General features: G+C 46.0%; 1 protein-coding gene across 1 annotated transcript; it reads left to right on the top strand.

Annotated features, from left to right (window-relative positions):
- Window positions 1-1,248: 1,248 nt before the first annotated feature.
- On the top strand, window positions 1,249-20,958 carry LOC135523350 (prosaposin-like). The gene is made up of 14 exons (XM_064949971.1): window positions 1,249-1,375; window positions 5,208-5,341; window positions 5,643-5,717; window positions 6,649-6,774; window positions 7,703-7,927; window positions 8,263-8,406; window positions 8,729-8,785; window positions 13,104-13,250; window positions 13,477-13,569; window positions 14,926-15,109; window positions 15,222-15,385; window positions 17,258-17,338; window positions 17,509-17,616; window positions 19,784-20,958. Exons 1-14 carry the CDS (start codon window positions 1,342-1,344, stop codon window positions 19,817-19,819), a joined length of 1,608 nt encoding a protein of 535 aa, XP_064806043.1. The 5' UTR covers window positions 1,249-1,341; the 3' UTR covers window positions 19,820-20,958.
- The last annotated feature ends 57 nt before the right edge of the window (window positions 20,959-21,015 follow it).

Below are 21,015 nucleotides of genomic sequence, written 5' to 3'. Positions count from 1 at the left end.
AATCAAGTTTCATTAGATCAGTTAAATATTTGAATACAGTGATCACCCACAGGACTCAGTGATCTTATCATGTGCTTTAATTGCACTCCTAATTATCATAGGCTACTAATTTGTCTCAATCCAGGCAATGTGTGGTGAAATAAAGACCTTATAGCCTTTTGATTGATTGATTTTTTTATTTCAACTTAATTTAACTGGGCAGGCTAGTTGAGAACAAGTTCTCATTTACAACTGCGACCGTTTTAGTCATATGTGTGTGTGTGTGTGTGTGTGTGTGTGTGTGTGTGTGTGTGTGTGTGTGGGGGGGGGGGGGGGGAATAATAAGTAGGCTATGTTTGTCTACACATAACTACAATAATGATACCTTACATAATGATCTACTAACTATTTTTTCAAAGGCAAAAAAAAAACAGTACATGTTTATTTGTTGAGGTAAACGCTGATCAATCAAATAGACCCAGACAAGACCATCACATGTCTGGGCTCAGAAGTCACCTGACTATGAGACATGCAATAAACCCAGTGCAGCCCTCCTCCACCACCCCCACTCCACCCTGCAGTGCAGTGCAGTGCTTAGACCCTGGACAGGCTCCTCCTCCTCCACCCTGCATTGCAGTGCTCAGACCCTGAACAGGCTCCTCCTCCTCCACCCTGCATTGCAGTGCTCAGACCCTGAACAGGCTCCTCCTCCTCCACCCTGCAGTGCAGTGCTCAGACCCTGAACAGGCTCCTCCTCCTCCACCCTGCATTGCAGTGCTCAGACCCTGGACAGGCTCCTCCTCCACCCTGCATTGCAGTGCTCAGACCCTGGACAGGCTCCTCCTCCACCCTGCATTGCAGTGCTCAGACCCTGAACAGGCTCCTCCTCCTCCACCCTGCATTGCAGTGCTCAGACCCTGAACAGGCTCCTCCTCCTCCTCCACCCTGCATTGCAGTGCTCAGACCCTGAACAGGCTCCTCCTCCTCCACCCTGCATTGCAGTGCTCAGACCCTGGACAGGCTCCTCCTCCTCCACCCTGCATTGCAGTGCTCAGATCCTGGACAGGCTCCTCCTCCTCCACCCTGCAGTGCAGTGCTCAGACCCTGGACAGGCTCCTCCTCCTCCTCCACCCTGCAGTGCAGCGCTCAGACCCTGGACAGGCTCCTCCTCCACCCTGCATTGCAGTGCTCAGACCCTGGACAGGCTCCTCCTCCTCCTCCACCCTGCATCGCAGTGCTCAGACCCTGGACAGGCTCCTCCTCCACCCTGCAGTGCAGTGCTCAAAACCGAACAGTCGCCATTCAAATTCACACAGTCGCCAGAACAAGAACAGCTTTCAACCGGACATAAACAGCGCAGTCATGCTGTACCTCGCTTTGTTTTTCATCTCCGCAGGTAATACGATACACATTACATTGGAAAACGATTTGGTTAGTGTAACGTTAACTAGGTACATAGTTGTTTTTTGTTGTTGTATCATAGATAAATATGTAGTATAGAGAATACGTATCGACGTTAGCTTAGCCAGCTAACGTTACTGTAGCAACCATCGGTTAAATACAATTTTAGTAACGTTTTTTTTAAACTTCACTTTCTGAACATTCAAGATGTGTAACTAGAGAATTATTATTTTTTTGACTTTGTGCTAGATAACTTGTCTTATTTCTACGTTATGAATCGGAGCTAACTTCACTGTAGCCTAGTGTACTGTTAGGTAACTTCCTGTTAGCTAGCTGCTATAGCTAACTAACTATAGATACTTGGCCAGGGGGTTATTAGCCAGCAAGGTACTCTGGCAAGGTTAGCTGTGGTCCGGTTGATTGAACTTTTAGCCAAAGGACACAATGTAAAAGTAATTTAAAAAATAAAATAAAGCCACGATATATAATATCAAAGCAACTCATGATAGCTACTTTTTAAAATGTTGTATAGCTCAGACATTGGTGTGACGCATTAGCTATCTAAGCAGAGTAGCTAGCCCTGCCAAATGTTTTTCTCTTCACCTATCCTGTTTTAGGAAATAACTAAATCATTAACACCCGTTTGCGCAGGTAAATGGCAGTGATTGCACAACTGTTATATCACCATTTATGTAAACAAATGTACAGTGAGTCTGCACTTTTCTTATGCACATATTCTTTATGGGAAAAACAAAAGTGTGGTTGTGTGGTTCTGTTGTCTTAAACAATCACACCCCTCTAACTTCCTATTCACCGTATTTTATTTATTATATCTTATTCTAACAGTACTTACGGGCCGTTCCCAACAATGCAGAGAAAATAGAATAGGGTCTACGCTTGATGTAATCCATCCACAACTGAGACAGTTTTGAACAAGTGCATGGAAAAAGGTGTGTTTATCATCTAAACAAATGCAGTCCCATCTAATTGTATTTATCACATGTGCTGAATACAACAGGTGTGTGTGTGTGTATATAGACCTTAGTGAATTGTTTGCCTACAAAACCCTTAACCAACAATCCAGTTCAAGAAATTGAGTTTTTTTTTTTTAATTTTAATTACTAAATCAATTAGAGTAACAATAACAAGGTTATATAAAGGGTATACTGGTACTGAGTCAAAGTACAGGTTAGTTGAGGTAATTTGTAACGTGACTATGTGTAGACAGCGAGTAGCAGCAGTGTAGAAATGAAAGGGGGGGGGGGGTTGTCAATGTAAATAGTCTGGACCGTATGCGTGACCCTCTGGTCAGTTGCCATACCAGGCGGGGCTGTAACGGGCCAGGATGCTCTCCATTTAATGTACTGTTCTATTGGTGTCTACCCAATGTGGAGCGGCTAGATCATGGAATATTTTCTATGTTTTGGCATTGGAATGTTCACTTAACTTTGGTTTTGGAATTTCCATGAAAAATCTCCAATTGGTCACTCTTGCATAATGCATTTAAAGTTCAAAGAAATTGAAACTGATGTTACACTAATTTTTTTTTTTTTTTAATCAAATGTGTCTGACCTAGAAAATCAGTAATCGCCCAGCGCTTTGGCTTTTTTTTTGCTGAATACTGCCGAACACATTCAATAAATCAATCATGCAGTCTGTCACGTCCCCTATAGAACCCCTTATACAAACTGGGTTCTAGAGAAGCAAAACTCACTTCCGTGGAGGCTAGTATTGTTACAAGGGCTTTGTTGTAATAAACATGCACAAGCTAGTTCCATTTTTGTGTCCTGGTTTGGTCAGTAGATCGAGAGTTGCTTATTGCTGCGGTGTGTGACAATGGCTAATCCTTTTTCTTCCTCCTTGACTCCTTGTGTTGTATTTTGGAATTGGATCACACTGACATAAAGACCGTCTAGTAGACGATCCACTTATCTTTACGACACGGCCAGTTATATGATTACCCATCAGCCTCCATCTGCATTGACCCTTTTTTTGTTGTTGTTGCAGGAACTCTTATGACTCCTCAGCTGCTACTGTTTATATATCCTGTTGCCTCCTCACTTTATCCTGACCTATATGTACATAGCTACCTCAATTACCTTGACCCCTACACATTGATGTAATCCTGGTACCACGTGTGTGTGTGTGTTTTTTAACCTTAATTTAACTGGGCAAGCCGGGTAAGAACAAGGTCTTTATTACCATGGCCCATAAGTAAGCCTTTCAGTGTTGATCTACACCTAAGCATTAAATTGTTTTTGTCACATGCTTACTCATGTTTGCCATTTCTGCAATACATTTGCTCTTGTGTTTGTTCCCCTTTGGTTTTGGGGAAATGTTTTAGAGCACCCAGTTTGCAAAGCTAACCGCACAATAATTCCATTCACTATGAGAATAGTGATTTGCCACTCCTACGTCATTAGGAGTCATTCTTGCTCTGTAGACAAGATGTTCATCATAGGCTATTCATTAGGCCTGCTGTCGGGGAGGGGGGGGGGGTTTATATACCATGCCCATTGGGCCTTATTGTTTAATTATACTTTATCTATGCTGACTCACTGAAACAGTAGCTTAAAGACTTTGCTCTTTGGGGAGTTCGACAACGCTGAAACATGTCCTTGTGATGCCTTGGCCCATTACATCATATTGAGCAATAGCTTGTTTTTATCTGCCTAGTCATGTGACCTGACCGCTGAGGAGAAGCGGGAGGGGTGGGTGGGTATTATCAGCATGTGAACATGACGGGGTGTTTCAGTTGTGTTTCCTAATGCCTTAGATTCCTAGGGCATACTGTAGATAAGGTTTTGCAACAGAATATTTGCGTTTCTCATTGGACAAGTACAGATAGTGCCCCCCCCCCCTTTCTGGATGTTTTGTGCTTACTAGACACATGCCGTGTCCTATCTCCAATCTATCTTTAGGCTGTTGTCACAATGACCCACTCATACGGGTCCAGCCTCAGTATGTAGACTATTGCTCCAGCAGCACGAGGTGATCTATGTCATGTCTGCTGAAATTGTTGTCACATGATTAACCATCTATCACGTTGCTGGTTTATTTGACAAGGAAATGCCGTCCTAGCTCTCTCCCCTAACCTGTACGACGCTGGGCCAATCGTGTGCCGCCTCATGGGTCTCCCGGTCACGGCCGGCTGGAATTGAACCCGGGGCTGTTGTGACACCCCTAGCCATACGATGCAGTGCTTTAGACCGCTGCCACCACTCGGGAGGCCCTTATGCAAACTAATCTGACCACTCTATGCACAGAGGAGACTTTTTGTTACTACAGGACTTGTCTGAAAGTCACCTGCTACTGGTTTAAACTGTTTTTATGGACGTTTTCTTAAGGTAACCCCCCCCCCCCCCACAAGAGGTGTAAATATGTGCTAAAAATATTTGATCTTTGTCTCCTAGCTATAGGACACTTCAAAACCTTATTCCTTGGGATTTATTTATACTGTTCTGCAGTTTTTTTCTTCTCTTTCCTATAGCAGTGAATGCTAAATTCATTGAGGTTTATTGCCGTTTTACTGTAGGTTTTACTTCTAAACAAATGACTTGCTCAGCTTGTAGACCATGGTGCTTCCTACACTAGGGTTGTTGGGTTCGATTCCCACGGGGGACCGGTACGGAAATCTATGCTCTCATTGCCTACTGTAAGTCACTCTGGATACGAGGCTAAATGACAGTGTGTCAAACGTAACACTGTTTTATTCTAGAATGGGGCAGTGACTTTACTAGTACTATTGTGTAACACTCTGACAACAGTGTGGTTAGATGGATATGCGTTGAAATAAACAGCTAGATTTTTTTTTTCTGTCCTCGTAGCCGTCGCCACCCCTCTGTTGGGTACTGAACAGTGTGCCCGTGGTCCTCCCTACTGGTGCCACAATGTGAAGACTGCCTCTATCTGTGGCGCCGTGGTCCACTGCCAACAGAACGTATGGAACCAACCCCAGATGGTGAGATTCTAGCCTGCTCCATCTAGCAAGTTATTGGCTACTAAAGGAGCAGAGAAGGTCTTGACCAATGTTACCCAAGCTTTGTCCTGGGCCCCGCCCCCAGGGTGCACCCGGGGGGGGGGGGCAGGACAGAGTTTTGGTAACGTTGGTGCACCCAGGGTGGGACGACGACAGAGTTTGGGTAAATGCTGCTCTAAGCCCTTGTCTTTCACTGTGTTAAATGGCTCAACAGGTGGGCATTGTTTAACCTGGCCTTGGGGTTTTGTTACTCTTTAATCATCTCCCCCTCCTTCTGTTTCAGAAATCTGTGCCGTGTGACCTGTGTAAGGAGGTGTTGATTGTGGTGGACCAGCTGCTGAAAGACAATGCTACTGAGGTGCGTCATGGGGGATGAAGATTGTTCCACAACTTTTGCCGCTGAAAACAAATTCATGGGCGGGGGGTAGCCTAGTGGTTGGAGGCGGGGGGTAGCCTAGTGGTTGGAGGCGGGGGGGTAGCCTAGTGGTTGGAGGGGGGGTAGCCTAGTGGTTGGAGGCGGGGGGTAGCCTAGTGGTTGGAGGGGGGGGTAGCCTAGTGGTTGGAGGCGGGGGGGGTAGCCTAGCCTAGTGGTTGGAGGCGGGGGGGTAGCCTAGTGGTTGGAGGCGGGGGGGGCCTAGTGGTTGGGGGGTAGCCTAGTGGTTGGAGGCTAGTGGTTGGAGGCGGGGGGGGGTAGCCTAGTGGTTGGAGGCTGGGGGGGGTAGCCTAGTGGTTGGAGGCTGGGGGGGTAGCCTAGTGGTTGGAGGCGGGGGGGGTAGCCTAGTGGTTGGAGGCGGGGGGGTAGCCTAGTGGTTGGAGGCGGGGGTAGAGTGGTTGGAGGCTAGTGGTTGGAGGGGGGGTAGCCTAGTGGTTGGAGGCGGGGGGTAGCCTAGTGGTTGGAGGCGGGGGGTAACCTAGTGGTTGGAGGCGGGGGGGGTAGCCTAGTGGTTGGATTAAATCCCCGAGCTGACAAGGTAAACATCTGTCATTCTGTCCCTGAACAAGGCAGTTTAACCCACTGTTCCCTGGTAGGTCGTCATTGTAAATAATAATTTGTTGTTAACTGACTAATCTGTTTTTATTTTACCACTCATCCAACCAGCGTAAACTATCGGTGCATTTTTGCCAGAACCGTTTTCCAGTCCCTAATTGAGTTCGTAAGATACCCCGGCCATAGCTACCATTGTTCACAACAGTTCTCTGAGTAGGCTGTCGTAGTTGTTCTCCCAGAGGAGACGTCAGACCAGACAACAACAATGTGTCCTGAGGCTCTGAGATCTGTGCGTTCCCAGGGTGAGATCCTGGGCTACCTGGAGAAGGCCTGTGCCTTGGTACCTGACAAGAATCTGTCTGCAGAGTGTAAGGAGCTGGTAGACAGCTACTATCCTATCATTATGGGTATCATCACTGGAGAACTGGTACGTACCAAACACTGTATAATAACATTAGTTAAAATAAAATAAATACTATTTAAAAAAAAAAAATGAAGTGGTGATTTTTAATGCTTATTCGTGTTAAAAAGATGGTAGACAGCTGAACTAATGTGTAAAAGTGGACTGAATGTCTGGGTCTACCATACAGTCTTATCAAATGACTTTAATACAGTCTGGTCCGTGGACAGAGATCTGTTACTGAATGAATTAGAGTGGGATAAAGGTTCACATTTTGACAGTGAGGTTGAGCAACCTTGTGGCCCATGCAATCCTATGCACTTAATGGATTTTAGCCTTTCGTAGGGCCATCTTAGGCATTAGATTTGCATTCAGAGTTGCTCTCTCTGTAGAAAAGTAAATGTATTACTCTCTCCTTATCAGACTCTGTTTGTAAACTCAAGGGCCACACAGTAGCGTGTCTGTGTTGGCTGGAGACGAGTTGAATGGGAGGCATTTAGGATGCTGGCTGGATCTCTGGTCACACAGACAGACGGGTCTTTGTGAACCTCCTTCCTGTGACTAACGGGCCAAAAGGCCTCATCCCTCTCAGTTCAACCTGCCATGGCTTCTGCACCAGATGGACGACAATACATATCGATAGTTCCTGGACAAACACCCTTTTCAATGTAGATTGTTTTTAATGTAGGAGTTGGCCTAATCTGGTGTCTGGGGGGGAAACTGCCCCGGAGTTCAATTGTTTTGTCACAGAAGGTTGGTTTACATCTTTAATTGGAGAGGATGGGCTCATGATAATGGCTGGAAATCAATCAATTGAATGGTTTCTGTGGTTGGTACCATTTTTTTTTTATGAGCCGTCATCTGTAGCAGTGTGAGGATCTAGGCTTCTATTTATGCAGTGTAGTGAGATGCAGGTTGTCGTGACCTAAAGTGGACGGTGATGGTGGTTTCCCAGGAGGATCCTCAGGTGGCGTGTGGCGCCATGGGGCTGTGTGACTCCCAGCAGGCAGCTCTGGCCAGGCTGGCTAAGCTCACGTCCAACCAGATCCCCCAGCTCACGTCCAATGAGATCCCCCAGGTAGACCTAGCCCAGAGGGTCGCCCCCTTCCTCCTCAACGTCCCTGGGCTCCTCTACCCTCAGGCGCAGGATAACACCAAGCAGGAACCTGCCGCAGCACAGGTACATGGTCATATTCTTTGTGGTGCCTAAAAGGGCTTGGGGGGGGGGGGACACACGACATGTGATTCTGCCATTGACTTCCTATTATACTAAATCTAGATGCGTCTGGGTTGTGTTCAGTAGGGCACAAAGTACCAAATTGTTTCGCAACGGGAAACTGAAATCTGTTTTTGTCATTGGACAAATTCTGTCTGTACAGCCATGTTTTCAAAACATTTTCCCTCTACTGAACACTAACACAGTAGCAACTTCAAACTACTACTGATTCATACTGGGATGCGTGTTGATAACTGCTACTCCTTATTCCCTAGTGAATGTTTTCTGTCTACTTGTAGGAGACTGGAGACGTGTGTGAGGACTGTGTGAAGTTCATCACAGACACTCAGGAGGAGGCGAAGAGCAACTCTACTTTTGTCAACTCTCTGATCGAGCAGATCCAGGACCAGTGTGACCTGCTGGGGCCTGGTATCTCTGACCTGGTGAGAGGCCTTGTTATCTAGTTAGTTACAGATCCTGTGGGTTCTTGCCCATGATCAGGGCTCTCCAACCCTGTTCCTGGACGGTCCTGTCGGTTTTCACTCCAAATCTATTCTAGCACACCTAATGCTACTAATTTATCTGTTTGATTAACTGAACCAGGTCAGTGACAAAGGGGTAACTCTACAGTGGGAACAGGGTTGGAGAGCGTTATGGCCTAGTGACAAGCTGGCTTTATGTAACCCCCCCCCCCCTGTTACTTTTAATCTATGATGCTAGCAGAGCACATTTTTTGTACCACTTCCTGTCCTCCTCTTGTTTCAGTGCAAGCAGTACGTCAGCCAGTACGCCCCTCTTATCGTCCAGCAGCTGATGTCCATGGTGAGTACCTCCCTACAGGGGATCTGTTACGTTCACAGTTAGCACTAATAACTAGGCCTCATTTAGCCAGGGGATCTGTTACGTTCCACAGTTAGCACTAATAACTAGGCCTCATTTAGCCAGGGGATCTGTTACGTTCCACAGTTAGCACTAATAACTGGGCCTCATTTAGCCAGGGGATCTGTTACGTTCCACAGTTAGCACAAATAACTAGGCCTCATTTAGCCAGGGGATCTGTTACGTTCCACAGTTAGCACTAATAACTAGGCATCATTTAGCCAGGGGATCTGTTACGTTCCACAGTTAGCACTAATAACTAGGCCTCATTTAGCCAGTGGGTCTGTTACGTTCCACAGTTAGCACTAATAACTAGGCCTCATTTAGCCAGGGGATCTGTTACGTTCCACAGTTAGCACTAATAACTAGGCCTCATTTAGCCAGGGGATCTGTTACGTTCCACAGTTAGCACTAATAACTAGGCCTCATTTAGCCAGGGGATCTGTTACGTTCCACAGTTAGCACTAATAACTAGGCCTCATTTAGCCAGGGGATCTGTTACGTTCCACAGTTAGCACTAATAACTAGGCCTCATTTAGCCAGGGGATCTGTTACGTTCCACAGTTAGCACTAATAACTAGGCCTCATTTAGCCAGGGGATCTGTTACGTTCCACAGTTAGCACTAATAACTAGGCCTCATTTAGCCAGGGGATCTGTTACGTTCCACAGTTAGCACTAATAACTAGGCCTCATTTAGCCAGGGGATCTGTTACGTTCCACAGTTAGCACTAATAACTAGGCCTCATTTAGCCAGGGGATCTGTTACGTTCCACAGTTAGCACTAATAACTAGGCCTCATTTAGCCAGGGGATCTGTTACGTTCCACAGTTAGCACTAATAACTAGGCCTCATTTAGCCAGGGGATCTGTTACGTTCCACAGTTAGCACTAATAACTAGGCCTCATTTAGCCAGGGGATCTGTTGCGTTCCACAGTTAGCACTAATAACTAGGCCTCATTTAGCCAGGGGATCTGTTACGTTCACAGTTAGCACTAATAACTAGGCCTCATTTAGCCGGGGGATCTGCATAATATTACTAGTGGTGTAAAAAATACATTAAAGTACTGCTTAAGTAGTTTTTTTTTTTTTTGGCGTTATCTGTATTTTACTATTTATATATTTGAAGACTTTATTTTCTTTAGGAATGTAGAGAAGGAGATGTACTTTTTACTCCATTTACCCAACAGTGCTTAGCAGGACAGTAAAATGGTCTGATTCACACACTTATCAAGAGAGTATCCCCGGTCATCCCTACTGCCTCTGATCTGGAGGACTCACTAAACAGAGAACATCCCTGGTCATCCCTACTGCCTCTGATCTGGAGGACTCACTAAACAGAGAGTATCCCTGGTCATCCCTACTGCCTCTGATCTGGAGGACTCACTAAACAGAGAACATCCCTGGTCATCCCTACTGCCTCTGATCTGGTGGACTCACTGAACAGAGAACATCCCCGGTCATCCCTACTGCCTCTGATCTGGAGGACTCACTAAACAGAGAACATCCCTGGTCATCCCTACTGCCTCTGATCTGGAGGACTCACTAAACAGAGAACATCCCTGGTCATCCCTACTGCCTCTGATCTGGTGGACTCACTGAACAGAGAACATCCCCGGTCATCCCTACTGCCTCTGATCTGGAGGACTCACTAAACAGAGAACATCCCTGGTCATCCCTACTGCCTCTGATCTGGAGGACTCACTAAACAGAGAACATCCCTGGTCATCCCTACTGCCTCTGATCTGGAGGACTCACTGAACAGAGAACATCCCCGGTCATCCCTACTGCCTCTGATCTGGAGGACTCACTAAACAGAGAACATCCCCGGTCATCCCTACTGCCTCTGATCTGGAGGACTCGCTAAACAGAGAACATCCCCGGTCATCCCTACTGCCTCTGATCTGGAGGACTCACTAAACAGAGAACATCCCTGGTCATCCCTACTGCCTCTGATCTGGAGGACTCGCTAAACAGAGAACATCCCCGGTCATCCCTACTGCCTCTGATCTGGAGGACTCACTAAACAGAGAGTATCCCCGGTCATCCCTACTGCCTCTGATCTGGAGGACTCACTAAACAGAGAACATCCCCGGTCATCCCTACTGCCTCTGATCTGGAGGACTCGCTAAACAGAGAACATCCCCGGTCATCCCTACTGCCTCTGATCTGGAGGACTCACTAAACAGAGAACATCCCTGGTCATCCCTACTGCCTCTGATCTGGAGGACTCGCTAAACAGAGAACATCCCCGGTCATCCCTACTGCCTCTGATCTGGAGGACTCACTAAACAGAGAACATCCCTGGTCATCCCTACTGCCTCTGATCTGGAGGACTCACTAAACTGAGAACATCCCTGGTCATCCCTACTGCCTCTGATCTGGAGGACTCACTAAACAGAGAACATCACTGGTCATCCCTACTGCCTCTGATCTGGAGGACTCACTAAACAGAGAACATCCCTGGTCATCCCTACTGCCTCTGATCTGGAGGACTCGCTAAACAGAGAACAACACAAATGCTTAGTCTGTAAACAGTGTTGGAATGTCGTCACCCCCCCCCCCCCCCTCCCCCGGCTGTCTGTAAATTAACAAACTAATTTGTGCCGTCTAGATTGTTTTAATTTTAAATGATTCATACTTAAGTATATATATATATGAATTTATTTTAGCAATTACGTTGACTTTTGATACTTCAGTAAATTTAAAACCAAATACTTTTTTAGACTTTTACTCAAGTAGTATTTTACTGGGTGACTTACTTGAGCACTAATAACTAGGTGCCGTTTAATAACAGAAAATGACTCTGGTATGACAGGTGTTTTCTCCACCACTGAATATCACATGACCGATAATAAACAGACTGCAGGGTGATATGGAGCAAGAGCAAACATTTCCCACTACTGGGCTGAGATGTAGTTACAGGAAAGGGAAACGGGGGGGGGGGGGGTGGAGGATCATGTGATTTGGTTCAGCACAATAGATACATTTAGCCCAAACAACTCCAAGCCTGCTGATTTAAAAAAAATTCTTCCCTCTCCTCATTCCCTCCTCCATCCATTTATTTGCCTTTCTGCTCTCTTTCCCCCCCCCCATCCTCTGGGGTTTTTCTGGTTGCTGCTGGTCTCTAGGAACAGGTAGGTGTCTCTCTGTCTCTGTGTTCAGCTTTGAGTTTCTCACCCTTGAGGCTGTGGCCACACAGTGACTTGGATGAAATTGTATTATGGATTCATTGTCCGGCGAAAGGTCAAGTTGCATATTCATGAAGACTGACATCTCATCTGTCTGGCCACAGCTTTAGCATCTGCTTCCTGTACTGGCTGTGTATTAGTGTTGCTTACTTCAGACTCACCTCTACTGCTCTAGATCTGAATCTGTGTTTGTCTGTTTAGTTGTGCCGGATGCAAATATTTATTTTAGGTCGCAAGCTATCAACCTTCTTTTTGAAATGTATTTGATGTGCATGTCTTCATGCTGGACTGCAGATGGCGCTGTTTCCACTATTTATTTTTTTCATGCCACAAACATGTTTGTTAGTGTCTTATTGCGTCATTAGTGTCTGGAACCATCTGATTTGGGTGCATGTTGCCCTATGCATGCCTCTGTTTCTAGAACGTATCGTGGCCTATGGAACAGGGGACTGGTAGAAGGGGTCCTAGCGTGGCCTATGGAACAGGGGACTGGTAGAAGGGGTTCTAGCGTGGCCTACGGAACAGGGGACTGGTAGAAGGGGTCCTAGCGTGGCCTATGGAACAGGGGACTGGTAGAAGGGGTCCTAGCGTGGCCTATGGAACAGGGGACTGGTAGAAGGGGTCCTAGCGTGGCCTATGGAACAGGGGACTGGTAGAAGGGGTCCTAGCGTGGCCTATGGAACAGGGGGTTCTAGCGTGGCCTATGGAACAGGGGACTGGTAGAAGGGGTCCTAGCGTGGCCTATGGAACAGGGGGTTCTAGCGTGGCCTATGGAACAGGGGACTGGTAGAAGGGGTCCTAGCGTGGCCTATGGAACAGGGGACTGGTAGAAGGGGTCCTAGCGTGGCCTATGGAACAGGGGACTGGTAGAAGGGGTCCTAGCGTGGCCTATGGAACAGGGGACTGGTAGAAGGGGTCCTAGCGTGGCCTATGGAACAGGGGACTGGTAGAAGGGGTCCTAGCGTGGCCTATGGAACAGGGGACTGGTAGAAGGGGTTCTAGCGTGGCCTATGGAACAGGGTATTCTCTGTGGTATGAATGTGTCCATTCTGACATTCTCTTCCCCCCCCAGCAACCCAAGGATGTCTGTACCTTTGCTGGCTTCTGCTCTGCTGATGTGAAGAGCTCTGTCCCCATGATGAAGCTGGTGGCTGCCAAAACCATCCCCGCTGTCAAACTGTTTCCTGCCACTAAGATGGAGGCTGTTAAGCCTGCCAAGGTAGGTAACCTCCTAATAATAGTAAGGCTACTGGCCAGTTTGCATACTCACAGATTATTTGAAAACTTGTATGAACTGAACACGTTATGACAAAGACACTGTTACATTGCAGGTACTCTGTTCATCAGTGCCATTTTCTGTAAAGGTTGTTCCTCTTTCCAGAAGCTAGATTTGTCTGGCTCATGTGGTACTGTGTTATTGCTATACTAACTAGTCTCTTCTATAGAACATGGTGCGTGCCCGTGACTCTCCTCAATGTGCCATGTGTGAGTTCATGATGAAGGAGTTGGAGAGCATGCTGCAGGATGAGAAAACGGAGGTAGGTTTTACCTGACGTGTTGCACATGAGTCACGACCGGATATAGAACACTGACTGGTGAAAGTACTGAGGGGGTTTCCTGTTCAAACCGGAGTAGACACTGTTTTAAAAAAATAAATAAATAATAGATATGAGATCTGTATTATAAATGTGATTGTGCTTCACCTCTGGTATTCTAGATAATGAAGACCTGAGACGCTGCTGATCATGACTCTGATCCGTTTGCTTCTCGTCAGTTTGGCAACTTTAAAAATAAATTTATGAAATGATCTGGATTCTGTAATCCTTACACTCCAGGATCGGTTTGATAAGGGGTGCGGTAACCGGAGGTTTGCCGGTTCAATCCCCCTGAGCTGCCTGCTGGGAAATTCTGCAGGGATTAGGTTGCAGCTAGAGGGTTACCAGATTCAATATCCTCTATACTACCTACTGCCGTTGTGCCCTTGAGCAAGGCACTTGTGTGCTTGAAGTCAGCAAATGCATTTATCTGTGAGCCAGGCCACTTGTTGATCTGCTCTTCAGCTAGTCTCTGCCTTCCTTTGAGTTTTGAACAATGCAACAACAACAAAATTGTCATCCTTATTTAAAGGGGATATTTGATCACCATATCCCGATCGGAAGGATCAGTTTCATCTTTCAGTTTTGAGTAATCCTAGCAGGTGACTTAAATGTCCCCATGGTGCTAAAACGGAACGGAGAGACTATTGTCTGCAATGTGCAGCCAGAATGTATTTGATTTATTTTAAGTGAGTCACTCATAACCCTAAATGTTTTTTTTTTTGGTCTTCATAAACTTCCCTCAGACCCAAGTGTTTGTTAGTCCTTGACACACAGGAATAACACTGTTATTATTGTAATAATGTCTTTGTACCAACGTTACGCGGACAGATGGCAGGATGTTTGTTTAAGCAACAGAGGGAAGTGTTGACCGTGACACACCTTGTTGTGTCTAGCTAGCTATTTTGGTAGCCAAGCTGTTGTCTTATGTGAATTCTGTCAGCCGTATATAAATAGTGTGTAATCAATGACTTAAACTAGGAGATGAAATTATTTATCAAATGTATTTTTTTTTATATATATATAGAAACCCTTATTCCAACAGTAGTTGTCATGAAGTGCTTTTATTAAAAACCCGGCCTACAAGTCCTGAAGACAAGCAATGCAGATGTGTTGTCTGGGGGGGGGGGGACACACTCCCGAGAAAGACAGAAACCTGGGGCAACTAGTCCCAGTGGTGGCCAAGTCCTCTACTGGTTGAGCCAGAATAGGATTGGTTGATTAGGGAAAAAAAAGTAAAATGAAATGGTAGGGTTCATGCCTCACCCTTGTGCTCTCTCCTTCCCTCTCTTTTCTCAGCAAGATGTGGTGCGTGCTGTGGAGAAGGTGTGCGCTGTGCTGCCCTCCTCCCTGTCGGTCCAGTGTAAGGACCTGATTGAAGCCTACGGCCAGGCCATCATTGAGCTGCTGGTGCAGGAGGCTGACCCCAAGACTATCTGCACCGTGTTGGGGCTCTGCAAGGACGCCAGCCGCGCCTTCATCCGTGAGTAGTGTTCATTGTGCTAAAAGGAAGTGAATGTGGGGTACAAGGGACGCAAGTGTCATTTCTGAACATGGCCCAGATTAAGTTAGTTAACTCTGTCCCCGTCTCTCAGCGGTGCTGAACATGGCCCGGGTGGAGGCGGGTGGGTTCTGTGAGGTGTGTAAGGTGGCTGTGCAGTACATCGACGGTATCCTGGAACAGAACGCCACAGAGGCACAGATCGAAGACGCAGTCAGGAAAGTCTGCAGCTTTGTCCCGGAGACCGTGAGGAGCGAGGTGAGTTGGGAGACTCCATCCTGGTTAAATGAGAGACCCTTGTATCTGCTTGTCACAGTGATGGGGGATCGATCTGTCAGTTAAGTGTTTCCTGGACACGATAGTCTATCGTCCTCCAGTGTGTGTATGTATATGTACATATATATGTATATGTATGTATGTGTATATGTATATATATGTGTATGTGTGTATATATATATATGTGTGTATGTATTTATTATTATATGTATGTGTGTGTGTATTTATTTATTATTATATGTATGTGTATTTATTTATTATTGTGTATTTATTCAATTTAGTATTTATTTATTTATATATATATACACACAAACACACACACCCTGGAATACTGATACTTTGAGACAGACTTTGACGCTACCAGTCGGCCATATTGGCATGAATGTAAGCCTAAATGAATGGTTTTCTGCAGCTTCTAAAATATTAGAGGGAGAGCCAAGATGGAGACATGGTGGCTTCAACACAGCGCCAGTCATCGTGTATATACACTGTTTTCTACATTGAAGAATAATATTGGAGGCAAACTCTGAAATGACACGTATGGAATAATTTAGTAACAACTTTAAAATATATTGGATTCTTCAAAGTAACCACCCTTTGCTTCTGACAGCTTTGCACACTCTTGGCATTCTCTCAACCAGCTTCACCTGGAATGCTTTTCCAACAGTCTCAAAGGTGTTCCCACATGCGCAGCACTTGTTGGCTGCTTTTCCTTCACTCTGCGGTCCAACTCATCCCAAACCATCAATTGGGTTGATGTCTGGTGATTGTGGAGGCCAGTCATCTGATGCAGCACTCTTTCTTGGTCAAATAGCCCTTACACAGCCCGGAGGTGTGTTGGATCATTGTCCTGTTGAAAAACAGATGATAGTCCCACTAAGCATAAACCAGATGGGATGATGCATCGCTGCAGAATGGTAGCCATGCTGGTTAAGTCTTCCTTGAGTTAAATCACCATCACACCTCCACCTGGGAACCACGTGCAGAGATCTGCCGTTCACATATTCTGCGTCTCACAAAGACAGCGGTTGGAACTATGAATCTCATATTTGAGATTCATCTGATCAAGTGTCAATTTCTCGTTTCTTGGCCCATGAACGTCTCCTTGTTTAGTGTCCTTCAGCAGCGGTTTCTTCGCGGCAATTTGACCATGAAGGCCTGATTCACAGTCTCTGAACAGTTGATGTTAATGTCTTACTTGAACTGCATTTATTTGTGCTGCAATCTGAGTTGTAGTTCTCTAATGACCTTCTCCTCTGCAGCAGAGGTAACTCAGGGTCTTCCTTTCCTGTGGCGGACCTGATGAGAGCCAGTTTCTTGATGGTTTTTGCGACTACACTTGAAGAAACGTTCTTGAAATATTCCGGATTGACTGACCTTTAAGTCTTAAATGACAGTCCGTCATTACTTTATCTTTGCTTATTTGATTATTTTATTTCTTGCCATAATATGGACTTGGTATTCTACCAAATAGGGCCACCTTCTGTATACCACCCCTACCATGTCACAACACAACTGAATGGCTCCAACGCATTAAGAAGGAAACACATTCCACATTAATTTAACATGGCTCACCTGTTAATTGAAATGCATTCCATGTGACTACCTCACGAAACTGGTTGAGAGAATGCCACGAGTGCAAAGCTCTCAGGGCAAAGGTGTGGCTACTTTTTTGAAGAATCTCAAATATAAAATATTTTGGTTACTACATGATTTCATAGTTTTGATGTCTTCACTTATTCTAAAATGTAAAACAAAACAAAAAATAAAGAATCCCCTAGAATGAGTAGGTGTGTAAACTTGACTGGGTGTGTCTCTCTATCATTGGTGTTAACCACTGTCTATCTCCTCCAGTGTGACCAGCTGGTTGAGCAGTATGAGCCCATGCTGATTCAGCTCCTCCTGCAGATGTTGGACCCTGACTTTGTCTGCATGGTGAGCACTGGAATTCAATCTTTTAATATAGGTGTGGGAGGAGTGAAGTTATGAGGGGGACAATCTAGAATAACATCTCTGTCTCGGGGTTGGTAAAAAAGGACTTGCCTAATCAAAGGTTATGAATGCTTGTCTAACAGTGCGCTCTGTGTGGTTGTCCCTGGTTACAGAAGTTGGGGGTCTGTCCTGAGGCAGTGCAAAGGCTTCTGGGTATGGAGCAGTGTAGCTGGGGACCCGCCTTCTGGTGCAAGGACATGGACTCCGCGAAACGCTGCAACGTGAGTCAATACACAGGCAACAGGAACTATTCATGTGCTCACTGGCTCAAACTCGGCAAAAAAAGAAACTTCGTCTCACTGTCAACTGCGTTTATTTTCAGCAAACTTAACATGTGTAAATATTTGTATGAACATGAAAAGATTCAACAACTGAGACATAAACTGAACAAGTTCCACAGAAATTAACAGAAATTGAATGATGTGTCCCTGAACAAAGGGGTGAGGTCAAAATCAAAAGTAACAGTCAGTAGCTGGTGTGGCCACCAGCTGCATTAAGTACGGCAGTGCATCCCCTCATGGACTGCACCAGATGTTCCTCTTGCTGTGAGATGTTACCCCACTCTTCCACCAAGGCACCTGCACGTTCCCAGACAGTTCTGGGGGGAATGGCCCTTGCCCTCACCCTCCGATCCAACAGGTCCCAGACGTGCTCAATGGGATTGAGATCCGGGCTCTTCGCTGGCCATGGCAGAACACTGACATTCCTGTCTTGCAGGAAATCACACACAGAACGAGCAGCATGGCTGGTGGCATTGTCATGCTGGAGGGTCATGTCAGGATGAGCAGTATGGCTGGTGGCATTGTAACGCTGGAGGGTCATGTCAGGATGAGCAGTATGGCTGGTGGCATTGTAACGCTGGAGGGTCATGTCAGGATGAGAAGTATGGCTGGTGGCATTGTAAAGCTGGAGGGTCATGTCAGGATGAGCAGTATGGCTGGTGGCATTGTAACGCTGGAGGGTCATGTCAGGACGAGCAGTATGGCTGGTGGCATTGTAACGCTGGAGGGTCATGTCAAGATGAGCAGTATGGCTGGTGGCATTGTAACGCTGGAGGGTCATGTCAGGATGAGCAGTATGGCTGGTGGCATTGTAACGCTGGAGGGTCATGTCAGGATGAGCAGTATGGCTGGTGGCATTGTAACGCTGGAGGGTCATGTCAGGATGAGCAGTATGGCTGGTGGCATTGTAACGCTGGAGGGTCATGTCAGGATGATCCTACAGGAAGGGGAGGAGGATGTCTTCCCTGTAACACACAGCATTGAGATTGCCTGCAGAGACAACAAGCTCAGTCCGATGATGCTGTGACACACCACCTCAGACCATGATGGACCCTCCACCTCCAAATCGATCCCGCTCCAGAGTACAGGCCTCGGTCTAACGCTCACTCCATCGACGATAAACGGGAATCCGATCATAACCCCTGGTGAGACAAAACCTAGACTCGTCAGTGAAGAGCACTTTTGCCAGTCCTGTCTGGGCCAGTGACGGTGGGTTTGTGCCCATAGGCGACTTTGTTGCCGGTGATGTCTAGTGAGGACCTGCCTTGCAACAGGCCTACAAGCCCTCAATCCAGCCCCTCTCAGCCTATTGCAGACAGTCTGAGCACTGGATGGAGGGATTGTGCATTCCTGGTGTATTTCGGGCAGTTGTTGTTGCCATCGTGTACCTGTCCCGCAGGTGTGGTGATCGGATGTACCGATCCTGTGCAGGTGTTGTTACACGTGATCTGCCACTGCGAGGACGATCAGCTGTCCGTCCTGTCTCCCTGTAGCGCTGTCTTAGGGGTCTCACAGTTCGGACAGTTCGGACATTGCAATGTATTGCCCTGGCCTCATCTGCAGTCATGCCTCCTTGCAGCATTCCTAATGCACGTTCACACAGATGAGCAGGGACCCTGGACATCTTTCTTTTGGTGTTTTTCAGTAGAAAGGCCTCTTTAGTGTCCTAAGTTTTCATAACTGTGACCTTGCTTGCCTACTGTCTGTAAGCTGTTAGTGTCTTAACGACCATTCCTCAGGTGCATGTTCATTAATTGTTTATGGTTCATTGAACACGCATAGGAAACAGTGTTTAACCTTAACAATAAAGATCTTTGAAGTTATTTGGATTTTTTTACAATTTTTTTCTTGAGTTTAGTAACAGCAGTGATCAATGTTTCATTCCAGGGTTGCCTTGATAAATATCAGTGATTTAAAAAATAAATTAATAATAATAATAATGCAATAAATGTCTATCTGAAACTTTTATTAATTTATGATTAACTGGGAAATTCATCCAGATCTTTTCTTGTCTAAAATATTTATTGTCACAGCAGAGGCATAAACTACAGGAGGAACTATTCCGTAGGCGGCCTCTAACCTGTTGGTCTTGTCTTTCCTCTCTCAGGCGGTGGCACACTGCAGGCGTCACGTGTGGGAATAGAGTGGAGGAGACCTCCCTAAACGTTCTGACCCTTTAGGAAATTAAGGAGAAACACTAGCGCTGCTTGAGTTTTAAATCAATAAATACAACTTTTTTTTTTTTCTGTAAACATGTGGAATTTAATGTTGTTTTTTTGCTCTTGTCTAAATGAATTTACCAGGTAGGTTTGAGAGGAGGGAGTGGACACCTTTTCAGTTAATGTGGGGGAAGAGGTGGGTTTGGGGCTTCGAGAGGGAATCTACCTACTTGACTGTTTAGTTACAGGGACAAACCGATACTGTACTGATTATTTTACTATTCCTGGGTTTGTGTAAAGCTCTCATTATATTTTCACATGTTTAAGCCTTGTCCTGGACTGAAACGCACGGATTGCTTCCTAAGTTCAAGAAACTGGCCCGTTTCAAGTATGTGAAGCAGACAGTCTCTGCTGTGTCTGTGTGAAAGAGTGCTTGGATACTTCCAGTTGAGTCTTCGTGGGTCCTGTTGCCCTCGCGCCGACTCGTTGCCCTACCTACCACCATCCCTTGCAGGGACGGTATATATCTGACCTTTTCTGGGATGTTTTCTGTTTAACGAAGTCTCGTCTCCTTAAAGCAAATTGAGATCTCTAGTTTGTAGAAACTGTTGACTTGTGTAGAATAGTTTTATTATTAAATTGGGTGGTTCTGAAATGGCACCTTTGTCCCTAAAGTAGTGCATTTGATATAGGGAGTAAAGTGGCAGTTTTTTTTAAAAAAAGTTGCGACCAGTGTACATTTTTGTTGGCTCGTCCATTGCCGTGGGTGGCCCACTGTAGCACCAAGGGGTGTGGTCTACTCTAAAATGTGACTCCCTGCCCTGTGTCCCTAACGGCACCTTGGTCCCTGGTCAAAAGGAGTGCACTATAAAGGGAACGAGGTGCAATGGAGACATCTCTAACAACATGCTCGTGTGCCCCCCCCCCGTCAAGCCTGTTTTGCAGTGTCCCACTCAGCCAACCAATGTGCTGACTGACCTCACCCTGTTTATGCTAATCAATGTTTCTAATGTAATGATGGAGAGCTTGTTGTGACCAATAATCACTGGCTGACGGCCTCGCTGTTCAGTCTGAAACTGATCGATCGGTCAATTTTAACTGAAATAAAATGATCCCAAATCCACTTGGTTATCTAATGTGTGGTATTCATTGTTGAAACATTTCACACTAATCTGTTTTT

Source organism: Oncorhynchus masou, chromosome 31 (genome assembly GCF_036934945.1).
Source record: "Oncorhynchus masou masou isolate Uvic2021 chromosome 31, UVic_Omas_1.1, whole genome shotgun sequence".
In the NCBI taxonomy this organism is placed as follows: domain Eukaryota; kingdom Metazoa; phylum Chordata; class Actinopteri; order Salmoniformes; family Salmonidae; genus Oncorhynchus; species Oncorhynchus masou.
This window is presented reverse-complemented; position numbering and strand designations above follow the sequence as displayed.